Genomic DNA, 20,254 nt, shown 5'->3' on the forward strand with positions numbered 1-20,254 from the left:
ACTTATTTCTCTAAGTGCCTGTCTTCAGAAAAATCTAGGCCCAGGGATTGTTAAATTTTGGTGTAATATTTTCTATACATGATTGATGTATGACAACATGAAGACTTGATTACTATCAAAGCTTAAAATTTACCTTAGAATTTTGGCTAATTTATATCTATTTTTCCAACAATTAGACTAAAAAGAAAAATACTGTAAAAGCCAGTTAAAATATTGCAGTACCACAAATAAAGGAACTGGGAATTTAGCTCAATGGTTCTGCTGCCTGCCTTACAAGCACAAGGACCCGAGTTCAATCCCCACTACCAAAAAAAAAAAAAAGACCCCCCAGAAGATTGAAACTGCCGTTTGTTGTTAATTAAAGTTATAATGCAATACAGTGAAACTTAAAAGTTGAGTTAAACTGTTAGGATACTTTCTAGTTTCTGATTTCTTAAAATATTTTCTATTTCTCATTCTTCCTTACTCTTACACTATTTCTGTTTTATGAAAGGACATAGTAGCACCTATTTATTCCTATGGTATCATTTTAATAATCTTCCAAGTGAAATTAACTGAATCTGTAATTTGTGAATCTTTGAATCTTTTATAAAATGTGTAGGATGCCCAGCAGACTACACTGATGAACATGGAAATAGCGGACTATGAGCGTTTGACAAAAGAACTAAATCAGCAGTTAACTAATAAAAACAGCAAGATAGAAGATTTAGAGCAAGAAATAAAAATTGAAAGACAGAAACAAGAAACCCTACAAGAAGAAATGAGTGAGTACACCAAGTTCACTTCACCATATAATTATTTCATCGCAATAGGTTTGGGGCGTGGGCATTAGCTGACCATCAGCCTTTGACTGCTGGCCAGGTGTCTCTAACCCACTGCCAAACATCACTGAGGACCAGAAGGAGTGTGAGACATTTGCCATTAAGATGTTTGTGGTCTACATTAATGTTTGATGTACTCATTTATTTAAACACTTAAGTACCTATTACATGAATAATACAAAATAAAATTTTCCTTGTCCTACAAGTTGCTGATTTCAACAAATTGGGAAAATTTAGTAGTGAAACATTTCTTTTTAAGATTTTATTTTATCCATAACATTAACATTGAAAGCTGTGAATTTCCCTCTGGACACTACTTTAGGTGCATTTCACAAATTGATATATCATTATTTTATGTTTTATTTTGTTTTTAGTACTAGGGATCAAACTCAGGACCTTGTGCTTATGAGTCCCCAGAACCAGATCTATCATTATTTTAATTCAGATCAAAATATTTTTCATTTGCCTTGATACTTCTTTTTTGATGCATGGGTTATTTGGAATGTTATTTACCTTCTAAATATTTAAAAGGTTAAATTTCATGACAAAGAGCAGTTGTGATCTGCGTATATTTCACCCGTTTCCTCATGCTAGTTAATTAAAGGATTTTTTTCAAATATCTTTCAGTTACTGATTTCTAGTAGTATTCCCTTGTGCTTAGAGTATATACTATGTGTGATTTCAGTCCTTTTAAATTTATTGAGCTTTGGGTATTGCCCAGTGTATGTTTCCATGAATGTTTCTGTGCTTGAAAGTGTGGTATTAGAGCATACTATATTAGTGGTTAGATACAGCATTCTCCCTAATACTCTAGGTGAGAGTCAGTTGGTAGTCTTTTGTGTCTCTGATGCTTTCTGCCTGCTTACTTTACCAAGTACTTGGGGTACTACATCGCAGTCTCTAACCATTAATTGTGGATATCTTTCACTTTTCTGTTAGTGTTTTGTTTCTTGTATTTAGAAAGTCTGGTGTTGGCCATGTGAACACTTAAAAGTGTTATATATTCTTAATGATTTGTTGCCTTCTGTTATGAAAGATCTGCATCCCTAAATTGCCCAGATGGATTGGAACTTGCAGTCCTCCTTCTTCAACATCCCAGAGTGCCAGGATTACTGATATGTAATATCACCCCCAACAGCTCCTTATACTATTTTTATCATACTTGTTGTTTCTATACAATACGTTTCAGCAGTATATAATACACTGTTGTTTTTGTTTGAAAATACCTGTATTTTAAAACAGAGGTCACTGTTTCATAAGTAAAGGTTTTTTTGTTTTGTTTTGTTTTTTGTTTTGTTTTGTTTTGGGTACTGGGGATTGAACTCGGGTCCTTGCACTTGCAAGGCAGGCCACCGAACTGCTGAGCTAAATCCTCGGTGTAAAGGTTTTGTTTAAACATAGCCATGTCCTTTTGTCTGCAAGTGGTAGCTCCATCCTGCAGCCAGGCACAGGTAAGTAACCCAGTAGAGCCTGTGTGGCTGGCAGGCCTGTGATGCTTAGTTTCTGAGCCTTTAAAGGACATTTGCCAGTCCTTGGCTACAGACCCCAAGTACTGAGGTTTCCTTTTCAGTACCTGCCCATGCTTCCCATGCAGATGCTCTCATCCCTCTGATGCATCTGGATCCAGCATGGGCACCTATGGCTTCCTGTCCCCAGGTCTGCACTACGCTGTAGACTCTGGATTTGCATGGGGTATGCTTGTAGCCTTTGTCTGGACTGAACTTTAATCTTTCTGCATCTTTGAAAGATATTTTTGCTGAGTACAGAATTATGTGCTGTGTGCTTCCTTTTTTGTGTATGCTTGTGATTTAGTGAGCTTTTTCCGTGTATAGGATTTTACAGTTTGTTCAAATGTGGCATCTTTTGGGCTGTTACTGATACAACAGTGCATCTGTCTTCCATTTCCATTCATGTGTATGTTCACACTCCCTAAACTTCCTTCGGGATGGTTCTTATTCCCATGTCTTTAAGTATTAGACAATACTATCTAATCTGTAAATACTGCTTGAGATACATCGTCAAGTTCCATTTGATCTTTTTATATTTCCATTTCTCTTTGTTCTGTGCATGTTTTCTTTAAAATCCTTGAGCATATTTAATAGCCGATTTAGTGCCCTTGTTTGCTAATTCTATTCTTTAATTTACTGATGTTTCTATCGGTTGAATTTTTTTCTCCTGGTTATAAATCATATTCTCCTGTTTCCTTCTTTGGATGGAAAGTACTTTTTAGTGAGATGTGAATTTTGTCATTTTTAATGATAAAATTTTGTTTTTTGGGTTGTTTTTCCTTTTCATTTAAAAAGTTTAATTTTAGCCAGGTACAGTGCTGCCAACCTCACAACACACACACACACACACACACACACACACCCTGTCATCCGTCTCAAAAAAAAAAAAAAAACAAAACAAAAACTATTTAAACATTAACATTGCAGTTATTTGTATGTCAGCTCTGTCCTTTTGGGAGTGATCTAGAGGAGTGGCCTCTTTGCAGCAACTCTAGAACAGCCATCCCTACAGGTCTAGGCTGGCCCTGCCCCCAGGTTACCTCATCAGCTTGTGCCAAGGGTTGTGCCCTTGCATGCCTCCTGATTAATGGGCATAGACTGACTCAGTCCTGAAGGATCCCCAGGTGTTCAGAGCAGCTCGCTGTCCTCCATGTTGTTCCCCGGCATCCGTGCAGGTCCACAGCCCCATCTCAGGCTTCCATCCCTACACCACATCTACAAATTGTGTTTATGCTGAAAGCCAGGCCAAGAACAGGGCCCACCTCTGTGCCACACAGACCTGTGCTGCTCAGAAAATGGACTTTTTTTGTACTTTCTTATACTTCTTGTACCTTGTTCAGTTTCTTGTTTATGACAAGATAAGTTAGATTCTCTCACAATCAGAAGCAGAATTTCCATAAAATAATTTGAGGTGGCTACAAAGATAATACCACAAAATAAGATTTTAGGTTTATAAGTGATGAGGAAGTAGTGTAAAAGGAAATATTACACAAGGACTACATAGTAAAGTCAAATAAAGCATCTAGACCTAGGGCCAAACATAGTAGCATATATTTATAGTAACAGGTACACAGTCGTCTGAGGCAGGAGGATAGCAAGTTCAAGGCCAGCTGGTCAATATATAGAGACCCTGTCTCAAAAAGAAAAAAAAGACCAATATGTAAAATATGGGTCCTGTCTGCTTTTGCTACAGGTCTCCTGTAACTTTGGTCTTGAGCATCCAGAAGCAAGAGCGAAGACAGAGACTTCATTAGTTATGAGGTTCATAGCATTAACAGTAACAGAGCAGGCATGATGTTTGTGAGAGATACAGCTTCCTGAGATGGGCAGGAGAACATCTTTCTGTTGTAAAGGGACCCGGGCTCAGTCTGTCACCAGTACCTGGAGACCATTATGGAAATCCCTATGGCAGATGCCTGAATTGGGTTTGCAGTGTTTGTCTAAGGAGCTTCCTCTGTAGTGGAGAAGCTAAAGCTAATATAAGAAGCAGTGGGATTCTCAGCAGTGTCCTCATCACCCTGTACCCTGGGGATGCTGCTTTAGCAGCTAGGGGCCACATCACAGCTCACAAAAGGTGAGTCCCTGAGTGAACAAAGTAGGGAAGCCAGATGTGTGGAGTTCTAATCATTTCCCTGCCCAGGTACTGGGATGGATCATATACTGTGCAGATCACTCACTGTGCCTGTGCTGTGTCTTCCAAGTAAGTTCTTGTTATAAATTAAGCAGCAGAGCTCTAGGTTTTATTCATGCAGTGCACATACTCAGTTTTGTAAATTAGCAAACCCATGTATTTTGGACTAAAAGATAGGCTCATTCTTTTAGAAAAACCAAAAAGAAGTGTTTACTCAAGACAGCATCCCCTTTCTCACTGATATATCACCAGTGATATATCATACAGAAATGAGCAGTACCAGATATGAGTACAGCACTTGGTGGGGACAGGCTCTGTAGACTAGAACAACTGCAGCCAGGGTAAAGAGAGAGAATAGTAAAAGTGAGATCCTTCCTGCAGCCATGGTGTGAACAAAACCTTACTGTTTTAGAAGTCTGCACTAGTTGAAGTAAAATGCTTTGCCAGATGGGGAGAAGTGATTGAGTGCAATTAGAATATTTTGATCCAGTTCTTGAATGACCTGAACACCAGGAGGAAGTGTTTGGTTCATTTTTAAAGATGTGAATTGCTGTCTGGGGATCAGGGTGGTTAGGGGTCTAGGCTGTATGAGTCTGAGGGATCAGGGTAATTAGGCGTCTAGGCTGTTGTGGCCTGGGAGTCAGGGTGCTTAGAGGTGTAGGCTTTAGGAATTGGGATCAGAGAGCTAAAGCAGTTTCTTTTAGAATTAGCATAAAGACTTGTCTTATTGGGCATGTGTCCATGCACTCATGAAAGCTGTTTCCTCTCTGCTGAAATCCCTTCTGGGTCTAGCCTCACTCCAGTCTTCTCTGCAGCAGCATGAGGAAAAACACACCAAGATCAAGCAGCTGCTTGTGAAAACCAAAAAAGAGCTGGCAGACTCAAAGCAAGCAGTATGTTCCTCTTTCTTATCTGAGTACTAATTCAGTTTATTGATGAATGACTGTACTTTTTTGTCTAACCACTATTTTCATTCTGTAGGAAACTGATCATCTCATTCTTCAAGCATCCTTGAAGGGCGAGCTGGAGGCAAGCCAGCAGCAAGGAGAAGTCTACAAAGTAAGACTTTGTGCTTTCTGAGATCGAAAAAGTGTTTTCTATGTAGCATGGAATGACCCTATAAGGGTTATCACTATGGCGAACCTGCAGCACACATGGCGTAGCAGGCTGTTTCTATCATTGAAAGCTCCAAAAGATTCTCCACTACTCTGAGAAGATTTGGAAAGATTCCCTGTCATTTTGAGGAAGTGTTAGCAGTCAATCAAGTATGATGTGTACTTCAAGCTGGGTTATTTGCATGAACTTCATGATCTAGTATACTGTAGAGTAATGCAAAATAAATAAACCTGCCCCAGACCTGATCTGAATCCTCTGAATGATACTGCAATCACAAGAAATACTGCATACAATGGTTTAATATATCTGTTTCATATATATAAATACACGGTCCACCAAAAAATACATACACACATCAGGAAAAGAAAAACTTGTATAAATATTACAATACTAAATTTATTGAGACATGAGATTAATACAAGTTACCTTTGGCTTTTCTATAATTACAAAAGATGTTCAAAGTGGTAGCCATTAGCTTCTGGACATTTATTAGTATGATGAACTGCTTCTTAGGGAATGTTGGTCCTAGAGATTTGCTGCCCATACATTTTCAGTTTCTTCTCTAAGGGTAGTGGGTTTTCAGTGATAAATGACATCCTCTAGGGTCCCCTATATGAGGGTAACCATCTGTTGAAAGGCATCATACTATTTCTTTTCCTGAATGTATATACATTTTTTTGGCAGATTTTGTCTTGAGCTACTTAATTAAATGTAAATGAAATATGTAGTCTGGGATTTTTGTTTTTTGATGTTGGTTTACTTACTGTAGTGTGAAGATGTTCTGCTCTTGTTGTCTCCACTCTTCAATAATAACACCCCAAGTTCTATTCCTTGACTCAGCCCCTCCCCTCGTGCATGCTGTGAGGATCCCAAGATAACCTGTAGGTCTTCCCCCAGATCCAGCTGGCTGAGGTGACTGCAGAGAAACACAAGCTGCACGAGCACCTGAAGGCATCTGCTGAGCAGCACCAGCGTGCTCTCAGCGCCTTCCAGCAGCGTGTGGCTGCGCTACAAGAGGAGAGCCGCACTGCCAAGGTAAGCCACACCTGGCTCCATCCTCAGGTCTCTACTCGGGCGCTTGTGAGTGAACACCTGGCTGAGCACAGCCAACTCTGGCCCCATCACTTCAGGAATTGCAGGACTTAGGATGTGACTTCACCACTCACCACTCCATTGTGGAAACTCGAGTTCAAGGAACTTAACGTAGGGTCTGTGATAAATGAGAACTCTTTGCAAAGTTCCAAAAGCAATTAGTGCCATTCTGAAGTGTATGAGTTGTAAATTAATCTCCCAGGAAAGAGAACATAATAGAAGTATCTCTTGTCAGAGAAAATCATGTCATTATTCAAAGATTTTAAAAATATGTAATTGCATTGTAAGTATACTTTTTGGTGAAGTTACCTGGAGCTAAAACAAATGTCAGCCATCTTCTTCATTTTCAAAAATGGATTTTCACCTCATTTGTTAACCTCTGAAAATAAGATCATGTTACAGTAGAAAATGTTTTTCTCTCTTAATATTATAGGCAGAACAAGCTACTGTAACCTCAGAATTTGAGAGCTACAAAGTCCGAGTTCATAATGTTCTGAAACAGCAGAAAAATAAATCTGTGTCTCAGGCTGAGACTGAGGGAGCGAAGCAAGAAAGGTGAGGTTTAACCCTGGAATCATGCAGGATTCCCCACACAGCACATCCCCACCACGTGCTGGTCCTTTGGGACTTTGTTCCAAACGGCAGGATCCTGTGGGGATTGGTTTTGAGGGAGCAGCTTCCTGGGCCTCACGATGTCTGCAGCTGTCACCTGCCCCACCACCACCACCACCATGGACACTGCTGTGAACCTCAAAGGCTCTCAGGGCACCATGAAGCCAGCAGTCTCTGATCTCAGTCTCCTCTTAATAGAACTTCATTGTGGTAGATATTTAGACATTAAAATTATAATTAGTTTTTCCAGTTTTGGAAATTTAAGAATAAAAGCACTTTCTCAGTGTACTTTTTCATCATTAGGTTAAATAGAAGGTGCTGATGATATTTTACTTCAAGAACTTTAAACTGGGCATGATGTTACCCACCTATAATCCCAGCACTGAGAAGGCTGAGGCAGGAGGATCCCTGGGATTTGGAGGCCAGTTTGGGCTACATAATGGGTTCAAGGCCATCCTTCATTACATAGCATGACACTGTCTCAACAAAGCAAAACAAAGTTTTAAATTAAGTACTGTTTTGATTCAGAATAAAAGTTTTCTTTGATGTATTAGCATTACCTCAATTCTTTCTGATAGCTTTTGGCGGGGTACCGGGGAACAAACTTGGGACCTTGCACTTGTGAGGCAGGCAGCAGCACTGCTGAGCTAAATCCCCAGCCCCAAATAGCATATTTTTTAATCTGCTTCAATGGAGCATTCACACCCTTCAGCAAGTTACTCAGAAGTGTGCGGGAACAAGAGCAAGGCATGTGTATCGTTTTTATAAGCAGAAGTTCAGAGTTCAAACTCTTCTACCAGACTTTTACAGTTCTAAGCAGGAGCAGCCATTCTGTGGTGGTGTTCTTTTGTTCTTTGTTTAGGAGCCCATTTAATGTGGAGACTAAAGACTGGAGCATATTTTCTCTATCAGTAGTTCCTCATAAAGCTAAAGTTGAATATTTGGGGTTTTTGTTTTTGTTTTATTCGTTTCTTTGCGGGGGGTAAGACTTTTTTTTTTTTAAACAGGGTCTCACTGTGTAGTCCAGGCTACCTTGAACTCACAGTGTAGCCCAGGCTGGCCTCGAACTCACAGCAGTCCTCCCGCCTCAGCCTCCCAAGTGCTGGGATCACAGGTATATGCCACTATGCCTGAGTAGCAGGGATTACTCGGGCATGCACCACCACACCCAGTTTTGCATCTTTTTGTTTTGTTTTGTTTTGTTTCTTTTTTTTTCTTCCCTCTCCTGTGCTAGAGAGTTTACCCAGAAGCTGATACGTGCCAGGCAAATCCCCTACCGCTGAGGTTTACTTCCAGTCCATTAAATACATTTGCTAAAAGTGACAGTAATAGTGCTCTGTACGATTGTAACAGAATTACAAAATTTAACTGTTTCACCAAAATTTTATTCTAAAAAGACCTTTCACTCTGCTTTGGTCTAACAGTGTTCTCAGAACAGTTAATTTTGAACTGTGTGGGTTTTAACTAATGACATAGTCCTTTAACATAAAATAGGCTAGTTTAATACAGTTTAATGGCCTATTTCATTAGAATAAAGGTGAGAATGTTTTGTAACTATAGCACCTAAAATTTAAAATCTATAGCTTCTTTTTATTTAACCCTAGTCTCTGAATTCTCATTTTTGTATATCCTGTAGAATCATTCATAATATTAAGAGCACGACATCAAAAGATTGATAAATGTATGTTTGAAACTACAAAGTGAAGTTCACTTTTTTCAAACAGTGACTTAGCTTTTTATTTCTGTTTAGGGAACACCTGGAAATGCTGGTTGACCAGCTGAAGATCAAACTACAAGACAGCCAGAATAACCTGCAGGTCAGCACATCGGAGCTGCACACACTGCAGTCAGAGCATGACACCCTGCTGGAGAGGCACAACCGCATGCTGCAGGAGACCGTGGCCAAGGAGGCAGAGCTGCGGGAAAAGTAAGGTGGATCCCATGGGCCTGCTCTGTGGGGCTCCTGGCCTCTTGCTCCTTGGGGTGAATATGGATGTGAAAATCTGAAGTAGACTTTTTTCCACAGGGTTAACACTTCCTCTCTGGATTGGTTTTTTTAGGTTTTTTGTTTGGTTTTGTTTTTCGGTACCTGGAAATCAAACTGTGGTCCTTGCACTAGTGAGGAAGGTACCAGAACGACTGAGCTAAATCCCTGGCCCCTCTGGACTGGTTTTATATTTAGCATATTTATATTTAAAGCTACTTAATGTTTATCTGCCCCTCCTATTGCCTTCATGTCCACAATGCTTCATTTAAAAATAAAATGCTACTAGTTGGTCATGGCAGTGCACACCTGTAATCCCCAGCACTCTAGGAGGGCAATTTATTGACTTAGCAAGATCCTGTCCCAAAAAGTAGAGAAAGTGCTAGGCATGTAGCTCAGTGTGACTCGGTTCAATCCCCAGTACCATAACCGCTCCCCCCAAAAAAGCTATTTTTTTCCATTCAGGTGTCACCTTACAAACATTTTCCCTCATCTCCAAAGGAAGATATTAAGTAGTTCTTACAGAAAAAGAATGTGCAATTTATCTTTGCAGCTTTGTCTTCAACTTGTCATATCTTATAAATCATTTGAACACTTGAATACTGGCAAACATTATTGTGAAAAAGAAACTTTGAACTCCTATAGTAAGGAAATTGGAGGCAGTTATGATGTATTAAGGTGCTGAGGAAAACAGTTCTTTGAGCATCTTCCATCTTCCATCAGGATGCTCTCTGTCTTAAGTGTTGTCTGTATTCTCTGTCAGAATATTTGTGGGTCCCTATGTAAAAAGGAAGTTTTATTAATTTATCAAAGCCAAATCTATAAAACAGCAAAACTACAAGTAAGCCATTAAAAGTATTGGTTCCCAAATTGCAGGTTCCCTGGCTGGTATAAGACTGACTCGTAAAAATCACGCAAGAATTTACTAATAGCAGGCAATTCCAAGGAGCACCGCCAGATACTTTTTCAGCAGCTTAGCATGGAAACTGTGGAACTGTTTCTAACAAGGCATCTGGCAGGCTGATGTGCAGAGAGATTGGGAAGCTGCTATAGTAAGCCAGGTCTTTATTTCAAGTGTTTCATATCAATCCACTTAAAACAGATACTCTCCTTTAAGACTCACTCTATGAAGTGCTATTTATGTAAGCTGCCACATAAGAGTGACTGAAGAAGTGAGCCAACTAAGGTATGATTTGCTTATGCTCTAAATAGAATTCTTTTTTCTGATGAACCATGAGAGTTCTTCCCTGCATTATGCATCAGTCTTTCGTCCAAGGTTCCTGTCTACCTTGAGACACAGGACAAGGTGGGAACCAGCTGGCAGCTGGCCACCCAGCTTTTAATCCAGCAGTACTCCCTGGATGCAAAGGAGAGAGGGTAGCTCATACCTTGGCAGTACATTAGGACTTGGCAGAAACCTGAGTCAGTTTATAGGTTGGAACCTCCCATGCGACCTGGGTTCCTCTTTCCTCACAGGCTGTGTTCTATTCAGTCTGAGAACTTGGCAATGAAGTCTGAGCATGCACAGACAGTGAGTCAGCTGTCATCCCAGAGTGAGGTCCTCCGCAGCAGCTTCCGAGAGCAGATGCGGCACTTGCAAGAAGAACACCGGAAGACGGTGGAGACCCTCCAGCAGCAACTCTCCAAGGTGGAAGCTCAGCTCTTCCAGCTCAAGAGTGAGCCAACCACACGAAGTATGTATCTACCCATGGAGCAACTTGCTCATCCTTTCACATGTTTGTGTCACTTGAGCATGTTCTTCAGATTCTCAGAAAAGTTGAACACTTTTACTAGGCAGCGACCATTGTCAGTTCTGCAAAAATGCATGTTAGATTTGCTTTCTAAGAAGATAATCTGAACTGTGTGTACCTTTATTATTGCACTTCTGTCAGTCCATTTTACCTCTAGGAATGCTAGTTTTTGTGGATTTATTACCCTGCAGGAAAGGCATTTGCTTTTTGTCTGATTTAAACATAACTTATCAGTGTCATAGCATGAGGTCTAATTCTAGATTCACCTTTGGGTTCTTGGTGCTTTCCATTGCTAGTCATCATATGCAGCTGTTCTGTAGTTGAAAATATCAGGAACCTAAAAAACCCATGCAGTTTCCTCCCTTTTATGTCTCTTACTAGTTGGATTCTCAGTCTAGCCATAACCAGCATCTTCCATTCTGCTTCCAGGGACAGATGAGAAAGTGTCAGCCACAATGACCACATATTTGAGGTCTACATTGATGGATGCTTTGTTTCCCATGGAAAATCTTGTTTATGGAGCACAGGCAGCTAAAGGTCACTTGTCAGGTTCAAAAACTAGCTTCATCCCGGGTATGGTGTCAAACGCCTATAATCCTGGCACTTGGGAATTCTGAGGCAGGAGGATTGCCATGAGTTCAAGGCCAGCCTGGACTACATAGTGAGTTCAAGGCCAATCTGGACTACATCTTGAGACTCTGTCTCAAAACAAGTAACACACACACAAAAAAAAAGGATAGGAGAATTTAACACATGCCAGAGTCAAAAAAGAGATGTCAGCCAGAGCAAAACAGGCTGCACAGGAGGTTGTAATCTAGGAGTTCGCAGCAGAATAAGCAGTTGGCAAAATACCAGAAATCCAAAAAAATGCTTCAGAAGGGCAGCCAGGAAATCTGGGCTTGAAAAGACAGGATAGGCAACTTCATGAGATGGAAAATAAAAATTGAAGTTTAAAAAATCTGTGTTATAACTACTATCCCTAACAGAACAGTGAACAAGTCATTTAATTTCTCTGAACTTCAGATTTCTTGGAGTCAGGTAAGTAATGTACTTGAAATTACTGTAGCTTGTAAATTTCACAGTTCTATACAAATATTCATTACAAGCAAACTGGTAAGTCTTGCCAGGAAGTATATCCCATTTGCTCCTTGCACTGGACCCTAGGCTCTGAGTCTGTAGGCATGAACAGGGCCGAGGGTATGAGTGGGCAGCACTGGGACCACCTAAGAAGGAGGCTAGAACTGGGAGGCAGACCTGGGCCATGCTGTCACAGGTGTCCTGTTAGGAAGGTTACAGTGACCCAAATCACTAGAGTCTAGCTTCAGCATTTTCCACCAATGCTTGGCAACAGGTAGTACTTTCCCTAATTAATAAAAATTCATAAAAATCAGTAGTACTGTATTAATGAGGCTTGTGTTGTCCAATGGTTTATCTTAGCCAGCTAATCACAGTTAATTCACAGCTTCTCCTGAAATAACTAAAGTGGTTAAAAGTTCAGTAACTACATTTTTTGAACATTTTTAGCAATTTTCCCTTTACACACTATTTCTACTTATTGAATTTCCGTATCATTTGACAGCCCCTGGATCATTTTAATCTTTTGAGAGTCTGTTAAATCTGAATCTGTCCATCTTGAACAATCTCACACTTACCTTCTAAAAAATATTTATCAGCCCCAGCTTCTTGCCAGCCTTTGAAGAACCTGCGAGAAAGGAGGACCACCGATCTGCCCCTTCTGGACATGCATGCAGTGACTCGGGAGGAGGGGGAAGGAATGGAGACAGCAGACACTGAGTCTGTGTCTTCCACCAGCACTTATGCACCCTCACTGGAGCAGCTGCTCAACTCTCCTGAGACAAAGCTTGGTGAGTTGCTCTGGCCGCATATTTTTTAATTTAATTTTGCTGTCTTAATTTTACTCTGATTTTGTTTTTTCGTTTGTTTTGTTTTTTGTTTGTTTGTTTTGAGCCACTTCAAACCTTCCTGCAATGGGAAACAAATCTTTTTAAATAAAATGCTAGCTCTGGGACTAGGGATTTAGTTCATTGGTTCCACTGCCTGCCTCAAAAATGCAAGGTCCCATGTTTGATCCCCAATATAAAAAAAAAATTTTTTTTTAAATGCCAGCTCTGTCCTAGGCTAGGACCTCTAATGGATGATTGGAGTCCTCCAGCGATATCAGTGAGTAAATACCTGTTCTCAAACCCTCCCCAGAAATTGACCATCAACTTCCTCCTCTTGATGATGAGGTGCTAACTTTGCTATACTAAATGTAGCCTACTTTGGGTGTGTTCTGTTCACAGCATTCAGAGTATCACTGTTGGTAACTCGAGGGACTCTAGTCTTTGATGTGTGAGTCCACCTGGAGTAAGGGCCATTTGTATCCACACTGGGTTTGCAACTTTCCATCATTATGATGGAACATGCAAGGTGGCAACTTAAGGAAGAGTGTTCTGCTTTGATTCATACTTCCAGAGGTTTCAGTCAGATCTAGGCTGGCTCTGGTTTGGGGCCTGTGGGTAGACAGACACATAGTGGGAAGCTGCTCACATGGCTACTGGGAAGCAAAGAAATACAGGAAGGCTGGGATCCCACTGTCTGAGGGACGTCTCAACAGGCCCAGCTCCCAACAGCATCTCAGGCTGAAGACTGGTTTTTAATATATGGGCCTTCAAGGCACAGTGAAGCTCCAACCACAACAGTGGTCAGTGACCACTTCAAGTGGAAGCCACTAGGCATGGTCCCTTGGGCGGCATATGGAACTTTTATAGATGGAAAGAGAATGCACAGTGAATCAAAGGTCTAGGGGTGGGACATAGCTAAGTGGTGCATGATGGCCTAACTTGCGCCAGGCCCTGACTTCCATTCCCAGCACCACACAGAAGAGAAAATGTCTAAAATGCAAGCCTGACACATTTCAGCTTTGGGCTCACAGGGCTAACATGGAATTAAACTCTTATACATTACAATAGCAGTTCTCTTATTTTTATTACATTCAACCAAATAGCATTTTAATTGAGGTGTAAATAGATGAACAGATAAGAAAGTAGCCATATCAGTATTGCAACAACAGTAAGACATTTAAGTGTTCTTATTTAGAATCTGTCATCTCTGATTTTGAAAATTAATTTTAAGAATGTCTTATAGAGCCTCCTTTGTGGCATGCTGAGTTTACCAAAGAAGAGTTGGTTCAGAAGCTCAGCTCCACCACAAAAAGCGCGGAGCACTTGAATGGGCTACTACGGGAGACAGAGGCAACCAATGCCATCCTCATGGAACAGGTCAAGGTGAGGCGTGCACCGAGGCACAGTGAAGCTGCCCTGAAGGGAATGCTAGGGTGGCCTTCAGACAGATGTATCCTGGGTGAATGCAGACATTCACAATCAGATTCACCTGTAACATTTGTATTCTTTATATTAGATTCTTGCTGATAAGAAATATTCAGTACTTTTGTATCTATTATGTAATGTCCCTGAGTTCCTACTTTCTCTAAGAAACTATAACAGATTTAGAAATTAGAAAAAAGAAATTAGAAAGCTGCTTTCACATTATTGTTCCACATATGCTTAAGTAAAACTCAGATGAGTCCAGGTCCATGGACCATAAATCAAGGGGGGAGCACTTAGAAAAAAAAAAACTGAAGGGCCGGGGATTTAGTTCAGTGGTTGCGCGGCCTGCCTTTCAAGTACAAGGACCCAAGTTCAATCCCCAGTACCAAAAGAAAAAACAGCTGAAGTCTTGTGTGTAGCTCAGTGGTAGAGTGCTTGCCCAGCATGCATGAGGCCCTGGGTTCAATCCCCAGTACTAGGGGAAAAAAAAGTATCATACTAATTGAGCCATTTTTATGACCCAGGTCTTAAACTTTACACACACAGTCATACACATAAATGTCACTGACTCAGAATCACTGAAAAAAACAACATGAAGATGATAAATGGTGGAGCATAATTCAGACTCTTGTCTATCTGGAAAGTGCATGTTTCTCTGTACTGTGCACCTCAAGCAGAACTAACCCAACTCTAATGGGCGACCAGCTGTCCTTACCAGATTAATTTTTTTAAATGCTGAATTATTCACTTGCTTACGGTAAATTTTATTTATATATATGATGACTAAATATCTGCATGGGAATTTCCATAAAACTGTATCATCACCTTCCTCCCCCCCAATGAAAACAATGACTAATTACTGACCAGCATAGTGAACCTAAGTGACCTCTTTAATAAAATGTTATCTTTCCACGGATTTGTACTCACACAATCTTGGACTTTATTGTCACTTTTGTAAATGACTCTGGATTTTAGGAGAAAGACTTTGCTGCTTTCTTGGACTAACCTAAAATGAAATACAGCAAATACAGCAAATACAGGTGGAACAAAGGCCACCTGTCCTGTATCATGCTGTGCCCATTTTCCTGTTAGGGTTTGTGATATCTTAGGCCCAAGGTGTTGTATCCTGTCACACCTGTTGGAAAATGCCTGCACCTCCACCCTCAGGGCTGAGAAGCAGCTTCAAAATCTGCAGCTGTCAGACTTGAGCCTCTAGGGCTCCCATACTGTAGAGAATGAAAGAGGGAGCTCCAGCTGCTTGCTTTGTAGACTTGCATCCACACCCAGCCTCTAGCTCTGAGGCCTAAAGCTCTGGGCTTCTGAGGCAGGGACTTTGTCTGTTCACACAGTTAGGTGCTCTCTTTTCACAACTGGCTGTCACTCCCTCCTCTCCTGCTTCCTCTCTCCTCTACTTGTCCCTCCTTTATTGTCATGCAGGAGGAGATGTTCAGGGATGAGAAAAGTAACAGCTCTGTCATCAGTCTGCCACATTTAGCTGGAAGCTGCTTAAAAAAAAAAAAAAAAACCAAACCATTTTTAACTCATTTCTTTAACACCAGCTTCTCAAAAGTGAAATACGAAGATTGGAAAGAAATCAAGAGCGAGAGAAGTCTGTGGCCAACCTGGAATACTTGAAGAATGTCTTGCTGCAATTCATTTTCCTGAAACCTGGCAGTGAGCGGGAGAGGCTCCTTCCAGTCATCGACACCATGCTGCACCTCAGCCCAGAAGAGAAGGGGAGGCTTGCCACCGTGGCACAGGGTATGCAGAGGGGACACCTGAGGCTGGTCACCACACTAGCCTGTGACCTGTGGATAAGAATCCATAGCTATGCTGCAGTCTTATCCATGATGCTGACTTTTAACTCTGGTTCACATGGATCATTCTGTCCTGTGTGTAGCCTGGGACTAGATTTGAAATAATGATTTTTTAACCCTTCCTGGGCAGCTAGTCATATATATCATTTTGATCAGCACAGTACAACACAATGCTGGGTTGGGTCACCTGGCTCTGAGAATTAGGTTTGTTTCTAAAATTTGAGTTGATTGGTTTACCTTTTTAGCACCTGTGTTTTCTTTCTCACTTCACCCCTCATCCCCACATAGTAAGGGATGACAGAGCCATGGGCCAGCATTTGGAGCTTATCCATGGGCCCACTTCCCAGGTGTATGCAGCTTTTTCTCCCTCAGGACCAGGAATTGAAACCAAGGCCTTCACAATGAACCACACTTCCATCCTTTTTAAAATTTTGAGTCAGGGTCTCAGTAATTCTTTAAGTAACTGGAACTTGGCTCAAAATTGCAGTCCTTTCTCAGCCTCCTGAGTGTAGGAATTACAGGTATATACCACCATGCCCAGCCCAACATCATAAAGTATTCTTAAGAAGGAGCAGTTAAGCCAGGTGTAGTGGCACATGCCTATAATCCCAGCATTTGAGAAGCTGAGGCAAGAGAATCACTATGAGTTCAAGGTTAACCTAGGCTGCATAGCTCAAAGCAAGCCTGGACAGATAGTGAGACCTCAAAACAAAGAAAAGTAGAGCACTTGCCCCTAGCCTTCATTAAGAGCTAGGTTTCATCCCCAGCATTGAAAAAAAAGGAGAAATTTAGAATACTATCATGGTATGGATAGCATATAATCAGTGAGAAAGATAATAATTGCTTATATTGTGGAGTAATTGTAAAATATCGATTACACACTGAAAAAAAGTAATACTTTTTTTCCTTTTCTTTTTGTTTTGACGTCCAAAGGCGAGGAAGAAAACGCTTCCCGCTCCTCCGGATGGGCCTCCTATCTGCATAGTTGGTCTGGCCTTCGATAGATTGATGGGGAGGTGGTTCCTTATTAGCTGAATGGGACCTGTCTGGAAAACCTGTTCATGTATGTTGCTGTCCCCCTGTCAAAGTGTGTTTGTGTCCACGTCCTCCTCTCTTCTATGTATGTGTCACAGATGGGTTGAATATCTCAGCCTGGGGTGAAAGCACCGCAGCTTCAAGTGTTGACCCCAGTTCACTGCCACTGCTGTGGCCCCGCACCTGGGCCCCAGGGCACCACCAGGAATAAGGCTGCTCACCCCCTTTGCCACTTCTGCACCTGACCCACTCCAGATAGTCCTGTGAGTTTGAAAGTTAATAAATTGCTGAGAAAATCTAGCAGTCACAGAATGAAGGAAAGTCATTTACTGGTAAAGAGGACTTACGTTGAGGCCAGCTGAAGTTGCAGTTCATTTTGTCATCCTCTGAAGTACACTGCCACCCTTTCTACATAGTCCACCACCATCCACAGTCCAGCTGGTGTGACTGTACCTGAGGGGTGGCCTAGCCCTTGGAGACACTTCATATATGGTCTCCCAGGCTCACATAGGTGGTGCCATTGCTCACCAGCCAGGAGTCTGTCTCCACCTTTTCTCCACCTCCCAGATAAAAGCTCAAAGCAGTGCTACCTGACTCAGCCTCAGACTTTAGAAAGTCGCCACAGGCTGCTATATGATAGAGAGAGTGGTGTTTCTGGACTTCGATACTGCTGAGTATGTTTTATTGGCAGAATCAAAGCTGTGTACTTAAAGTTGAGAGTTCTGTTTTTACTGTTTATGTGTGAGTCACACACAATGTGCCCTCAGAAGTCCTCAGGCCTTGCAGTTAATGCTATGCTTCCAGACTCTGCTGGAGAACTGACCCTGTACTTGAGCTCCTGGGAAATTGGTTTCTAGCTTAGTGTACTGGAAGTCTGCTGCTGACATGTCAAGTTTGTCCTTGTAAAGGATTCCCTTACTTCCATCCCTCCTCCTGTCTTACAAGAACAGACCTGCCTGGTGAATGTATTAATGAAGATGGATCTATTTCAGAGCTGACTCTAAAAGTCTAGTTTTTTTACTTAATAAACTGTGAATATGAGTAACTATTAATTACATATGCTGTAACTATTAATATTTAAATAAATTTCGCTTTTTCTTTGAGCCTCCTCCTTTCAAAGTCTATAAACTTACTTTGAAATATAGCCTGTACTTATGAATGTAATAACAAAAATACCTTTTGCATGTAAATCTACTTTGATTACAAAGGCATACTCTTTCATGGCAATGAGGAAATGTAATGATTATTTTAGTATTTCTATTAAACATGTCTAACTGTATGTTGTGTTATAGCTGTTCTTCCCATTCCACACTTTTCTCTCTGGGGATTTAAAGTAACTTTGAAGCTGGAATTGCCAATTCCTTTGCTGCTGTCCTCACCCAGTGGGGATCTGTTGAATGCTCTGGTATGGCAGGTTGCACACCCAGTTATTCAGAGACCAGAGCCGAGGATGAGGGTTCCTCTGAGCCCAGGGTTCCTCTGAGCCCAGGAACAGGTGGTCAGCCTCATGATCCCATCTGTTCTCTGACAGTCTCCCCTCCTTCCACTTGGCCTTTCTTTGGGAAGATGGACATCGACCCTGCCAGAGACGGTAGCCAGGCAGGTCTCGCTGTCTCATAATTGAACCAAAGGCTGTTAACACCAAATAAAACAGAATGGTGTCTCCTTGGTTCCTATTAGTGATCTTTCTTTTATTCTGTTTTTGTGGGGGTAGAACCTAGGCTCTGCCTACCCTTGACCTACACCTCTGGCCCAGGTGATCACCTTCCTTCTCTCTACTCACACGCAAGGTAATTTGCCTGTGTGCTGATGCTCTGAACCTCTGGTTTCTGGTATAACATGAGCTTATATGTAGTTATTCCCATTCTCACAATTTAAAAAAAAAAAAAAGCTGAACAAAGTGGAAGCCAACAACTCAGCCCATCTGAAAATCAGAGCCCCTGAAAGCTTGAAAGAACCCAGGCTGGAACACTTAAGTGACCACAGCCCAGAAGCCCAGTGCATGCTGGCTTGAGTGAAAACCTCATCTGCAGGTACATTACACTTCATGGCTTACTGCAGGAGACAGCCAAGTCCTTACCATGAAGTCTGCAGATGGTCCCTTGAGCTGCTAGCCAAATGGGGGATAAAAGTTGCTGTTCTGATAAGGCCTGAGCACCCTGCTCCCCCATCAGTTCTCCAAAATGAAGTTGTTCTGTCCACATCTAATGCAAGTGAGGGGACAGAAACACCCAACCCTCAGCCACCCATTCCCCTGCTCCACTGCAGGGGGCTGAGAGATCTGTGTGCAGGGCACAGGCCAGAGGAAGTCACAGGACTGGAAAAGCTGCTTCCCCCACTTTATGAACACCAGGGAGGCTCTTGATTCAAGAAGCAGCCCCTAGGGAAACTAAAGAAAAGTGAGGCCACAGAAACAGACGAGAGGAAATCCAGGCACTGACATCTCCAGCAACCACAAATAGTGAAGGCAGCCTGCGTGCTGCTAGGTAAACAAAACATCCACAAAGGGCCTGTTTGCCTCATGTCTTTAGGATCCAGCAAAAGAGTACCAGGCACTCTCAAGGCACAGAGAGAGAGAGAGAGAGAGAGATGAAGAGGCAGCAACCTCAGAACCAAATTCAGGTACACAAGACATGCTGAAATTACCCAGCCAGGAAATGAAAATATGATTAATATGCTAAGGGTGCTAAAAGAAAAAGAGGAGAACATGCAAGAACAGATGGCTAACACAGGCAGAAGAAAATTCTAGGAAAGCATCAGAAGTGCTAGAAGTGAAAACCACCAGAACAGAAGCACGACTGAGATGGATTTATCAAAAGAACCAAAGTATATATAATTGGGGGGGGGGTAACCAGGGATCATAGGACCTTGGGCTTGCAAGGCAGGTAGTAGAACCACTGAGCTAAATCCCCAGCCCAAAGCTGATATAATTTAAAATGCAAAATAGAAAATAATAGGAATAGGGCTGGGGATTTAGCTCAGTGGTTCGGTGGCCTGCCTTGCAAGCATAAGGACCTGAGTTCAATCCCTGGTACCAAAAAAAAAAAAAAAAAAAAAA

The 20,254-nt window shown here is 41.6% G+C and overlaps 1 protein-coding gene across 3 annotated transcripts in view; it reads left to right on the forward strand.

Moving 5' to 3' along the window:
* The window catches only part of Gcc2 (GRIP and coiled-coil domain containing 2), a 36,814-nt gene extending 18,397 nt beyond the window's left edge, over window positions 1–18,417 (forward strand). The window contains exons 13-23 of one of the 3 annotated variants that reach the window (XM_010609894.3): window positions 602–764; window positions 5,253–5,353; window positions 5,442–5,519; window positions 6,474–6,611; window positions 7,102–7,223; window positions 9,031–9,207; window positions 10,741–10,958; window positions 12,689–12,880; window positions 14,163–14,302; window positions 15,904–16,105; window positions 17,095–18,415. In XM_010609894.3, the coding sequence (XP_010608196.1) occupies window positions 602–764; window positions 5,253–5,353; window positions 5,442–5,519; window positions 6,474–6,611; window positions 7,102–7,223; window positions 9,031–9,207; window positions 10,741–10,958; window positions 12,689–12,880; window positions 14,163–14,302; window positions 15,904–16,105; window positions 17,095–17,165 (1,602 nt within the window). In that variant the 3' untranslated portion in view covers window positions 17,166–18,415. Of the gene's footprint in view, window positions 1–601; window positions 765–5,252; window positions 5,354–5,441; window positions 5,520–6,473; window positions 6,612–7,101; window positions 7,224–9,030; window positions 9,208–10,740; window positions 10,959–12,688; window positions 12,881–14,150; window positions 14,303–15,903; window positions 16,106–17,094 lie in introns of all 3 variants that reach the window. The other 2 variants (XM_033761744.1, XM_033761745.1) reach the window with 2 other exon arrangements.
* Window positions 18,418–20,254: the final 1,837 nt, after the last annotated feature.

This window comes from Fukomys damarensis, unplaced genomic scaffold (assembly GCF_012274545.1).
Source record: "Fukomys damarensis isolate Sample0158 unplaced genomic scaffold, DMR_v1.0_HiC HiC_scaffold_9, whole genome shotgun sequence".
NCBI lineage: Eukaryota > Metazoa > Chordata > Mammalia > Rodentia > Bathyergidae > Fukomys > Fukomys damarensis.